The sequence below is a fragment of the Falco rusticolus genome, chromosome 2 (genome assembly GCF_015220075.1).
Source record: "Falco rusticolus isolate bFalRus1 chromosome 2, bFalRus1.pri, whole genome shotgun sequence".
In the NCBI taxonomy this organism is placed as follows: Eukaryota; Metazoa; Chordata; class Aves; order Falconiformes; family Falconidae; genus Falco; species Falco rusticolus.
In genome coordinates this window covers 55686546-55699351 of record NC_051188.1, presented here as the reverse complement: position 1 = coordinate 55699351, position 12806 = coordinate 55686546, and the positions used below count along the sequence as shown (strand labels likewise).

Genomic DNA, 12806 nt, shown 5'->3' with positions numbered 1-12806 from the left:
TATACATAAAGCTTAAAGCTGTGTCAGTTCTATAGAAGTACTTCAAGTTGCTTTTAAGAGGAGAGTAATGTTGACACTGACTGCTTATGTGTGTATTGTATTCTGTGACAGAAACAGCCTTCATATTAACCAACACTTGTAATTCCCTCACTGGTTGAAATTCTGGACTTCTGGAGTACACAGGTGTTTGCTCACATAGCAACTGATTTTTATCTCATAGATGGATACAAAGTAAAAATACTCCCAAAATAGTACTACTAATTGTTAATATTTTTTTGTTATTTTAACAGGCCTTCATGAAGCTGATAATACAAGCACGTTAAAAAGCAGCTTAGTCACTGTAACAGATTGGAGTGATTCTTCAGATATCTAATTGTTGCATTGCTGATGGGAGGCATTGCTTTCGGGTTCTGTTGGGGTTGAAGGTGGAGTTGAAAGCATCAGGTGTTTCCTAGTCATTTCTTATATCGGTCATGTCACAACAAGGGGATACAGTTTAGAGAGCTCTCGTGTCTTTCAGTCCTGAATTTGAAACAAGAATATTCATATGTGCATTACTGGCCATGTCTGTTTGGAAGTTGAGAGTTAATTCTTCTTTCTTGTGAATTCAATGGTGCAAGTCTCTTCGATTTCACTGAGGTAAAGATTTTTGCCTCTAATGTTTACATTAAAGACTGAAACTGGTCTTGCAAGAAAGCCTATTAATCAATGAACAGAATTTACTGCAGAGTATTACTTTATAAATTTTTAAATGCATATTTTGTTGTATTTTATCATAATATTTATATAAACTTGTGAACATTTTAAAGAAAATATTCCCATGTATTAAAATGTTAAGTTTCTACCATGGTTTACAATAAACATCAAATGAAAAAAAAAAAAGGCCTCAGCTATAAAACTATTATTATTAAATGCCTATTTTGGTAAGTTTTTTGGGGCTTTTTTGTTATTAGTGTTGAGTCTTAGTTAATGTAAAAGCACAAAATTGGAAAAAAACCGGAACCATCAAGCTAAGGTGAGGAACGCACTGACCTGCCATCATGGAAGTACTCTCATATTTGCATTTCGTCTGTATTAGCTGCCTTCTTAAAAAAAACACAATAGTGTTTTGACTTAAGTCAAATACAAAAATAAAGTAACAAAAAGAACCTTGAATGGTTTTGTAGTTCTGATATGTTTTAGACGGTATCAGATACAAAACCTTTTCTGTCATACTGTGCCATTACTAAATAGGACTACTCATTTTTTTACATTTACATCTTTGTCCCCAAATAACCAGTGTACTGAAACTCCAGGGGTCCATCAGTTCAGACTTCAAGACAGACCTGAGTTTGTGTCAGACGTCTAGAAGGCATTTTGTGGTTATTCGTAATCTCTGATCTCATTTATTGAGTTGCTGTATGAATATTCCTTCAGAAGCCATCACATTTCTAAGGATAGGCAAAAGAAAACGTACTAGCTGAATTTTTGAACTGTTGTAACTAAATCAGGATTATCCAAAGGTGCTGTTAAGTATTGCCTGCTTTTATGTGGTCAGCCCTTCAGCAGTGTCACTGGCAGAGCAGGCCAGCTGGCATTGCCTGGGTTTTTTCTTCCCTTTCATAAGCTGCTGGCTTGGAGCCATTCTGGAGCTGATGGTGTCCCAGCACCCTGCCCAGCAGGAGCGAGTGAAAACCTGGAAGAGACCTCACTAGCAGGGATGAGTGCTGAGGCAGGTGGGAGCCCAGCGGCACAAAGCAAATGCAGAACATAGGAACTGTCTCCGAGCCTTGTCTTACCCACCGCAGAACTCCCCACGGGCTGCAGCCTCGCTCAGCCTTTGCTCTCCCTGCCATGCACATGAAAGCTCACGATCACGCGTGCGTTCGTTCTTATGCATGCATTCTTCTTGGGCTGTGCAAGACCCTCTCTAGTGATTGTTTTTGTAAACAGCTGGCCCTGACTCTTCTTTCTACCTGCTCCGGGCTCCCCAAATCCCATACTTACTTTCACTTCACCCAGTCTCTTCCTCTTCTTACTCCTGTGGCACTGAATGGACCAAGTTACACATTCTTCCACCCTGGCAATATAAGGACGCAAGAGCCTGCTGATTCCTGCTGCCTGTCCTGGTCTGGTGCTGCAGTTACGATGTGCTCTGTAATTCCAACATCACTGCTAATCAGTGGTGAGATATTTGACATATTAGCCTGCGTGAAGTATGGCTGTTTTGTCCAGTACCAAACCCGTTTCAGAAGGGGTTGCAATGATGCACTGCAGTCACCGTGATTGTGATGCCATTCCCACAAGCAATTAACATACCATACTGGTAAATACCTCATTTATTTTTTTTTTTTTCAAGGAAGCAACTCCAGCTCATGATTTCCAGGTATAAACTTTACAATACCAACATAAATCTTAAAATATTATATAATAAAATTTACATCAATATGTAAAAAGCTGCAAGATAATGTTTTAAAAAGTCATTGTCTTAGTGGTAACTACATTGGGGGTGTGGGGGGAAAATCACTCTGAATGAAACATACAAACTCATTTTTTAAACGCTTTGAATCTTCCAACAGTACAATTAAACATAAGCGTTCTTGTCAAAGTGCTTTGGTGGGGTTTTGTCTGGGACGCTGTTGTGGACCTTTGTACGAGAAGATATCACAGATGTGGCTCCGTTATATGCATAGCCCCTCCTGAAAAGAAAAGAGAATCCACCATTTGCAGCTCATGCCGCAGATGGGTGACATCTCTGCATCCAAGCATTGTAGTAATATAAAACCAGAAGAAGTGTATAGGAACGTACCTATAAATTTCAGGGGAAGGGGCAGGGGGGACACCTCCTTTCCCTGTGTGGTCTCATTCTGCTTTGACATTCCCCCTCCGGCATCTCTCTTTGCCTTTTGCTTTTCTATAGTTGTATATTTCTGTATTTCTATAAGCGTATTCCCCGTTCACAACTAAGGAAATTAGGGCCCAGTCATGAAGTATTTAGGCTGTGGCAGATCCTAGGTGACCAGTTACTCCCTGCAGCTGCTCCGCTTCATTGCCGGCCCTCTGCTGCTGCTGGAGCTCCCACTGCCACCAGTGCTGTCCTTCACCTCTCTCACTTTTAATCTGATGATTTGGGATTGAAGTAGCTTGTCTGTTCACACCTGTGAAGTGACCTAACCACGTTTCCTATGTCAGTGCACGCACTTTTTTCTCAGTGGCAGTAAATTTACAAAGGATATATACCACAAGTATTTGTTCTAAGTCAATAGCTTTTCTTAATTACATTAATGATGGAGTGAGCATTACCCTTAAACCTCATTATTTTCTTTCATCCACACAATCTCTTCCTGAACCTTACTACAACATGTTTCGTAAAAGTAATCAAGCTACATACATACAGCGGGTACAAATGAGCTAGTATTGATTTCTTTCAACATGTACAACTTGTGTTTTACCTTGGAGAGTTACTGTTTTCAGCTATGGAGAAGCAGAATATACTGCCACCAATTATGCAGAGCGAAGCGCCAGCCCATCCAATGAACAAAGCTGCTCCCAGTTCATACCTACAGGAATTTAATAAATGGGTTTAACAAAAGAGAGCGTGGATTTAACTTTTTTTTTTCAGAATAAAAGAACTAAACTTTATTTTTTCCTGAATAACTTCCATCGACATACACATTATTCATCACAAAAGCAGCAGCTCTGCCATTCACCTGTGTTCTTGTCATTATTCCCCTCTGACTCAGGAGGCAAACTCTGTCCCTGCAGTACGCCTGGGCGATGCTTATCTCCCCACGCAGCCAGCCCGGTGGCTTTTCCACCTCCTCTTGGCTGCCGGGTTACATGGTTCTTTGGCCCACTTACGGCACGCAGCTCCTGTCCCCTTGGACCGTTTCGGGTTTGTCCCGGGTTTGGCTCCCAAACTGGAGTGGGGCTTTTGCTGAGCCGGCAACTAGAGCTGCTGCCTACAGCTCTCCTTAACTCCTCCCTTAAGCTCTTGGGATCTCTCTCCCTCCCTGCCCACACTCCAACCTGTGTAAAACATGAGGGTTTTGTACATATAGAATATGCATAAGCTGCAACATATACACACACAGATATACAGATGTATCTGACATACGCATGTGCACATACAGGTATGTACACACATGCAGATGTACATGTGTGCACACATGCAGATGTCCATGTGCCAGCAGTGTTCTGCTTCTCTGGTCCCCATGGCTGCATTCAAGCTGGAAGGCACCATCCCCTCCGAGCCCATGGGCACAACTCCAGGTCACCAGTAACCGTCCCCTCTGCCGGCCAGGGCAGCCACAAACTGCTCCGTTTGACTCCGAGAGGAGATGGTGGTGCTTTAGGAGCATTATCACATACGGGTAAGTCCAGGATTCCTTAGAAACAACTACTTTATGGTAGTAAATGAAGAAGAAGAAGGGCAGGGGGAAGACATTCTTTCCCTCCCCCTGCTCAAGCTCAGTGCCCATAACCTGAGCTCTGGAGCTTCAAGATGAGCAGCAAGCCATGGCTGCCACTTGTCTGCTCCACTCCCCAGCTCTTTGCCCGAGGTACTGCTCTTTAAAACACTTTCAGGATGACCTGCGTTAGACTGCAGGCCCACCAGCTTCCAGAGTCTCATATTGCTCACTGTTGGGACAGACTATGTGTCCCTTGCTCCCTCTTCTCTGCTCCAGTTCCTCCTTGAGGAAACCTTTATCTCCTCCTGACTGACAAGCTCCTCCTGAGCTGCAAACACAGGCCCCTCTCCCGCCTCCAGCTGCAGTTACCAGTCAGGTGGCTAAGCTGTTCAAGCCTTTTTTATTAAGTTTATTTATTGTAAATTCTGGTGAGGCAGCTGAACTGCAACCTCTGCCTGCCAGCCTGCTTCTACAACTGAAAGACTTTGCAGCTGCGTACTGCTCAGCCCGTTCCGAATGCTCCCGTGTGAACGGATCCCAATTTCACATTAGCTGGAATATGTAACCCAAAAACACCTGTAAGCTGTTCTACAGAACTGGTACCTTTACGAAGGCGACACTGCAAAAACACTCAAAAATTGCCTGTGAGCCCAGACACCCAGAGAACAACACGGCAGCTTCTGTAACAGCTTACAAGGGGGTGAACACTGGCTGGAGAACAACATAGCACTTTTCCACGTTTTCTTGAGATTCTAGACAGATGTAAAGCACAGATTTAAAAAAAAAAAAGTCACAGGGATTAAAAACCACACTGAGGATATCAGTGCCAGATGCTACGGACACTAAGGCTCAAGTAATGTCTGACTTGCGGAGGTACTGCCAAAAAGAGATGGGAGACACCAGAGCTCAGAGGTAGGACACTTTGCACAGGACTCTCTGTGGCCCTGCTACTGCTGTAGCTTCTTTTTCATTTTCCATTCACATAACCTAAACAGAGTTTTTATTTATCATCCCTCACTAAAAAAGCATCAGATTCCCCCAAACATCTCCATACTCAGTGTGGGACTTTGCCACCCAACCCTGAAATTAAGCTGCTGGAAACCATAGTTCTGCTGCCTTTCACCCAGGAAAACTCTGCACCCAGCCCTGTTTGACTTCAAAATCTGCCAAACCTGTAAAGCTTTAATTCTAGCTATGCTCACATTTCCAACCATGTGCTACAGCTTTCCGAGGACTTGAGCAGATTTCTGTCTGTTTAAGGACTCGGGGTTCTCTGAGTGCAAGCAGACATCTACAGCTGAGCTCATCACCTAGGATCCCAGATCCTGCTGGAGTCAACACGCAAGACATACAAAGTGCACTTGTAAAGCACCCTCAAGGCACCTCTTTTCATGAGCTGTAAAGGCAGACTGAAGTGACTAACTTTGAAATGAGCTAAGCCCCCTCCTGGGGGGTCTCTCCATCCCTGCAGGTACTGCCAGAGCACACCTAAGGCACAGGGACCAGGGCCAGGCTACCCACAAACGTCAGCGCACCCCCATGGTGCTGAAGAACACAGCTGGACCAAGACCCAGGAAGGCTGCTGCTGTGGTAACAACTTACTTGCCAAGACCATTTGCCTAGAAAGTGGAAAACAAGTTCGTTTCCACATTTCCATCTAACACCATGAAAGGGTAGCCCAGAGGCTAGTGTGAAAGAGAGGAGGCCAATCCCCACCTCCCCTCTGGAAGTTGTACAGGAAAGAAATCAATATTTCATTGGGTTTAATTGGGTAGAAAAGGGTTACCCGAGTGTTGCCTCGAGTTGGGAAAGAAGACATGGGCTCCAGCCTTTGTCCTTGGGACTGCCTGTACTTTTCAAGCAACATTTGTTACTGCAACATGTATAACCAGATTGCATGTATGGACCCTTCTCGGGTGACTGCCACACCGCTAGGTTAATGAGTGGCAGAGCTGGCCTAATTGGTCTCTCCTCCACATCTTAAAAAAAACTTTCTGATTTACACTGGTGTTCATGAGGAAAATTTCAAATTTTCAATGGCATATCAGCCTGTGTGGCTTCCTGGATTTTACCCAATCCATCTTTTCAGCGTTTAGAAAGCCAGCTCTAACCTCTTATCAAAATCCAGTATGTAAAAAACCTCACCATATGTAAGTAAAAACTTACATACATTGGTACCTCCAGGGGAAAAAAAAAGAAAAAAAAGATGATAGGCTTTTTTAGATGAAATTTCTGCACTTGCTGGTTTTCCTTTCCCTCTTTTATCATTGAAATGTTTGCAGGAAACACACTCTTCTGTTCTTACAATTCTTGGTTGCAAGAACCAAAGCAGCCACTCTCCAAAGTCTGTGGCCACGTATCCACGGTCTCCAGCCAGGGAAATCAATCTGATTAGAGATCGCTGGCAGCTCAGGGGGGAGCGGAACATTGATGAAGAGGCTTAAGAGGTGGTAACTGCTGAGGACTACAAGAATTCAGCTGCAGAGAACTGAAAGCCACCTTCAACGATTCTGACCAAGCAGGCTGAAAGCAGATTTTTTGCTTTGAGACAGGGAGGCAGAATTCAGTGAAATAAAGAATATCAGCATATAAGAACAATATTCTATTTGTTACATGCATTAGGACCACGAAGTAAACTTCCAGCCAAACCAGTGGAAGCTTCAGTGGCCGACTGGATGTCAGCATATGTAAACCTACCTGCCTGCCTACCGAATCAGCACAGCTAGGCAAGGGAAATACACAAGTTGAATGTCTTATGACTTCAATGAGTCATAAATAAGACCTATGAATCTTATGATTCTTTGAAAATGAAAAATAGAATCAAATGTAAGAGCGGGACAGTGGAAAGAGTGCCTATGTGAACTATGCACAGTCCGTTCAGAGCCAGGAAAGCTGAAGGAAACAATTCCCTAAAAAAGAGAATGGGAAGTTAGGCAGACAGCTTGGATAAACTAACCCTGTTCATCACTAAGAATGATCGTGATTACAGAGTTCAAACTGTGGCAAGGGGCAAAAAGGATAAAAACGATAAGAGGGTTGTGGTTTTATTTTAATTAAAAGTAGTAAAGTGACAAAATAAGTTTCCTAAGAGAAGCTGTGGGAGCACTGTCAGCAAGACAGCAAAACAGAAGCACAGATTTTCCCCTATTAGAGGTGTCTGAAGAAAAAAAAAAATCCATTTTGGCTGTACGCAGCAAGGCGTCCCGTGCTGTCCCCAAGACTCTGAGTGTGTTAGTACATAGGGTCAAACAATCAATTCCTTTGGAGCTGTTTTAAATTGGCAGTGCTAACTATTGCATTGGGACATAAAGTCCAGCCTAAGATTTCTTTCTAAGGCGGGTTTTAGGGTGTCCCTGTGGTGCCTGTCGTTCTTTGGTAAGTGTAGAGGAATGGAGGCAGTGGGTTGATCAGCATTGCTAACACGCAGCTGTGGCCTTGCCTCAGAGCGGTGGGTTGATTGACATGGACGATGTGCAGCTGTAGCTCGTCCCGCTAAGTGGTTAAATAGCCCTGAGGATGGTGGGAGAGGGGGTTGGATGGAGGAGGAGCAGTGTGGTCTGACCTCTGGAGGAAGGAGATACAGCCCAGACAGCAGAATCTGACCGATGGTAAAAGCCTTGTTGTAGCCTACTGGTTTGTTTGTGCTGCAACAATTGGTGCCCCGTGTGAGGCTGACTGAGTTGGACTCTGACTACAACAAGTAAGGTGCATAATTCAAACCAGAAGTCTCTTAGGCAACAGCTTGAGGGCAGGTCTCTGATTCTTCCTGCACCCATACATAGTCAGGGTGCCTTTTCCAAATGCAGAAGGCTGGAGGAAAATCCTGATGGCTGAGATGATGCTAAACATCTCTTATCATTTGTCTTCCACTAACAGTATCTCAAGCCTGTCTTTGACACCACCAGAATAACTTCAGGAGAGAAAGGTTCGGTAAAAGGTGGAAGGCTGCAACCCTCTCAGTGAAGAGCCAATACCAGATTTCCACAATACTGCACCAAAGCATATTAAATGCTTCTACAATGCATATCAAAGGAAGAGTTCACAGACAGCAATGAAATACATAGCTCCAACATATTTTACAATGGTTGAGAGAGAAAGGAGTCAAATGCCACCATTAGCTTAATCTGATGCAAGGTCACTGCATGAGATGCAAACACCCTGTACAACTCAAATCACAGCTTCTGGTTTTTCCCCTCTGCCTTTATCTTTGCAGCTGTGATGACATATGCCCACAGCTGAGCTATGCTGGTTGTTCAGGGAAAAAGGTGATTTCTGCAGAGGATGTGTTACTACCTTTATTTCAACATTTAAGCTGAATTTCTTATTCCCTCACAGTAAAATTCCACTGGGTGGTCTGCCTGTTCTTTTGCCGCAGAGGAGCATAGGAATACAGTAGGAAAGGGACTTCTCACAACAACCACAATATTTTTCACTAGGAACAGTAAGCCTGGTGAATAATTAACATCTGGCTGTATAGCCAGGCTCCGTTTTCTTCACAGTACCTCACATTCTTGTTTCCTTTGGAGGCTTTTCAATCTTGTCCTCACCGTGTCAAACAAGCAGAAACTATAGCAGAACTATGGAGAAAACAAGTATGAACTTGTTTTCAAGACAGGAGAACAGCATCAGCCCGACTGCAAATGTGGATCCAGTTAATGTTATTTATTCAGGCTATTTTCTTTCTATCAAGGAGAAACAGAAAGGCTTGGGGTTCCTTACTGAGCCCTTACTTGGGTCTCAGGGAAATGTTTACCCAATGCTGGAATCACCACGAAGAAAACTTTGAAATCCCTGCCTTGAAAGTTAACTTTATGTTGTGTAAGAGGCCAAACCAGGAAATTCTATGATGCTACAACTTGCAGCCAACATTTTCAAGATTTGGTAGTTAAGACATGAACCCAAAATCCAAGCACTGGTCCGTGAATTGCTGCTGTTGTAGATCCTGAGAATTTGCACAGCTTTAAAGTGAGTCTTTAGGGATGCTCATTACTCCAGGTATGGATCCTGCAATTCTACAAACGCTCCCTTAAATTTAATCACAAGTATAGTCACAGCATTCATGTTAGTGCTTATAAGATCACAGGTTATGGTAAGGCCTACAACCCAAATTTCAGCACCTGGATTTGAAAATCTGTCAGCAAAAGGTGCACAGAGCTGCAGAGGCCTCTCTTCAAGAGGACTCAAGGCTCGACACCTTTATGGAAACCACCTTCTATCAAAAGCTTAAGGAAATCATTTTCTTCCTTTCCCATCGAACGATGTGCCTAACGGGCACCTCTGCCTTGTGCGATCCTTTTGCTGCATCTCTGACACACATACACACAAGCTTCGCTCCTGATGAACCCTGTCTGCTCTGCAGCAAGCGGGGCAGAGCCCTGCCAAGCCGCAGTAAGCCTGGGCGCAAAGAGTACAGAGCAACCGCTGTACAGGAAGGGGTTCGCTCAGCGGATTTCAGCACACGGTTACTCCAGTTGGAAAAAATTATTAAATAAAACTGCAGCCCACTCTCCTTCTCCACCCAACACAAGAAGCGCCTGCTCTCTGTCTAAATGGGCTCTGGTGCGCAGTATGAAACTTAAGGTCTACTTCTTTGAAAGATTTATGGGTATAGGAAAGTACTTACTTTTGTGCAACAAAAGAAGGATCAAAGAACTCAGACGTAATCCTGTTTGCATACAGGGAACAACTAGTCATAGAGCACAACCCTGAAAAGCATAAGACAAACCATTCAGTGGAACCAGCAGAAGAGCTTTGGGCCTGACCCTGAAGCCAGTGAAGTCATGGAGAATTGTGCACGGATTTCTGCAGAAAAGAAGCAGCTCTGGTATGACTTCAAATATGCAAACTTAGAGAAATAAAGTATATTTACCAGAAAGTATGAAAATCAGTCCAGCTAAACAAGCTATTTTTGCTTTAGTCTGATCGGAGCCTCCAACTTTTGTACACTTCATCCCAACCAGTCCGAAAACAGCACCGAAGAAGCCCAGGCAGACAGCAGAGATCATCAGTCCTCTACAGGCTTGGATGTAACCTGCAGTGAGAAAGAGTGAGACTACTGTGAGAACTGGGATCACAACAGGTTTTGCTGTAGTTCCTCTCCCTCTGCACAGCGTTAGGCATTCACTGTTGCCAACTCAGTCCGACCTTGGCTGGAGTAATGTCACCTTACCATCGAGCGTATTCTTCTAGATGATGTACACCCTCCACAGGGCATCATCACCTGAGCCCAGCTTATAAGAAACATACTATGAACGGCATTCAGGGCTGCAAAGAACAATCGCACGGTATTGGGCACAGTATCTGCAAGAGGTTGTACCCATGAGGTTTTGAAGAGCAACTCCATGTGGTCTGCGCAGTGGCTGTCCCAGGTTGCAGAGCCACTCTGTGCACACAAAGCAAGACTTACATGTCAGTCACGTTGTGCATGTGTGTTGCAGATGCCACATGACTGACAGCAGGTTGGCAGCACTGACCGTGGCTGGGGTCCTGGCCCTGCCTGGACATGCCACCAATTTGATTCAGATCCAGCAAGAAGACCCCCATTCTGCAGGGAAGTCAAACACCTGCTCAGCTTTATGGACAGCAGTAGCCCTTTGATATAAAACAAATCACTGCTGTATTTAGGCCTGGAGTAACGACTTGTGGCTGGCTTTATCCACATACAATTTTGATGTGCTGGCTGAGACTGCTCTGAGCTGGACCTCCCTCATCCAGGAACTTTCAGCAGGACAATGGGTTGCTTGGCCTCTTCTCTCTTCTGAGACTATCTTGTAATTGAAAGACTGATAATCTCATATCACTGTGTAGAGGGTGGAACACTGCAATCTTACACAGCTGAATAACCATCACAACATATTTTTCTTCATAACCTGTTGTTACTGCTCATTTAAAGTGAAAATGTACTGCCACTGTTAGGGTATTCATTCCTTTCGCTTTGATCTCCAGTGGGTGGAAATGCTGAAAGCTAAACCATGTTTTCATTGCCTATTACACCAAATTTTATGCAATAACAAATAAACAAACCAAAAAAAAACCACCCCTGCATAGAAGTCTTTAATATATAGGAGATTAATATATTAAAACAGGAACTAGAAGACATCTAATGAAACCAGAAGGGAGCAGATTCAATACAAAAAATGCACTTGTTCATGTAATGAAGCTGTGGAACTCCTTTCCACAGGATATGTGGATGCTAAAAGTTTACAGGGATTCAAAAAGAGACTAGATACATTCATTAAAGAGAAATCTGTGTCTGGCCGGCAGGTTCTTGAGCTGCAGATGGCCACAAAGGATGCTTGGCCATCTTCTGTTCTCCTTACTGCTGCCCACTTTAGCCGCTGCTGGAGGCATATCAGCTCCAGGACGACCACTCTGTCTTTGAACAACGTTTAAAAAAACCCCATTGAATCATAGCTTGGTGTAACAAGCAGCTCACAAGAGGCGATTTGTAGCTCCTAACACCCCATTTTATCAGTCCTATCGAGCTTAGGTGCTGTGCTGCACGTCTGTGAGTGCAACCTGCTGGCATTTACCTACACCTGCTGGCACACATACAGCCCTCTTCCATTTGCAACATGCTTCTGTAACCCGTCTGCTAAAGAAATACAATAATCAATGAAATAACTGTAAGCGTTGTACGACTCGCATGTTGGAATATAAGAAAGTCACATTTGTGCAAGACCCAGGTCTGAAGAAAGCAGGCTTGCTTTGTTAATTTTTGCTATAGGCACAGAAAAATTGGCTTTTACTACTTTTACTTGTGTGTAATGTATTTCTTGTAGCACACAGGTAAAAAGCAGGAGATGAAAACTGGCAAGGAAGCTATTATTTTTGACAGGTCCAATTTATTGACACTGTTAGTAGCTAATTGACACATTAAAGTGCTGAACCATGAACATATTTACCCGGAGGTCCTCTAAACTTTTATTTATGTCTGAACCTCCTAGGAGAAACAGTAAATATTCACCCCAACCAATATAACCAGCATATGCTAGGAACCACAGGGCTGAAATTCAGCTATTCCTGAAGGTCAATACACAGTTTTAGAATAGGTAGAGGGTTAGAGGGTAGTGAGACAGCAAGAAATAATTAACTCACCCAGAAATCATTTTCAATTATAAACAGCATGAGCTGGGGGACTGCTCAGCTCTGCTGAATGAATAACCTTCCTCACTAAATATTTCACCGAATTGGGCCGGCCAACCACAGGGGGACTTGTTTCAGTTCACCACAGCAATCACCCAACTGGCACATATTTTAAAAACTAAATATACCAAAACCACCCACAATCTACACCCAATAACGTGGAAAAGCAGAAGACTGTGTAATCATCCAACTGGCACACATTTTTAAAACAAAATATACGAGAAAAAAAGAAAATCACAATTGACACCAGTAACATGGAAGAGCAAAAGA

General features: G+C 43.6%; 2 protein-coding genes across 3 annotated transcripts in view; one reads left to right on the top strand and one right to left on the bottom strand.

Annotated features, from left to right (window-relative positions):
- DZIP1 (DAZ interacting zinc finger protein 1) overlaps positions 1 to 813 on the top strand; it is a 40547-nt gene extending 39734 nt beyond the window's left edge. Inside the window, exon 19 of the mRNA XM_037377759.1 lies at positions 291 to 813. Within this exon, the coding sequence (XP_037233656.1) occupies positions 291 to 373 (83 nt within the window). The 3' untranslated portion in view covers positions 374 to 813. The remainder of the gene's footprint in view (positions 1 to 290) is intronic.
- Positions 814 to 1458: 645 nt separating this feature from the next.
- The window catches only part of CLDN10 (claudin 10), a 65405-nt gene continuing 54057 nt past the window's right edge, over positions 1459 to 12806 (bottom strand). Inside the window, exons 2-5 of one of the 2 annotated variants that reach the window (XM_037377761.1) lie at positions 10261 to 10422; positions 10015 to 10096; positions 3432 to 3539; positions 1459 to 2678 (exon numbers count right to left, since the gene is read on the bottom strand). In XM_037377761.1, the coding sequence (XP_037233658.1) occupies positions 2564 to 2678; positions 3432 to 3539; positions 10015 to 10096; positions 10261 to 10422 (467 nt within the window). In that variant the 3' untranslated portion in view covers positions 1459 to 2563. The remainder of the gene's footprint in view (positions 2679 to 3431; positions 3540 to 10014; positions 10097 to 10260; positions 10423 to 12806) is intronic. The other variant, XM_037377760.1, reaches the window with a different exon arrangement.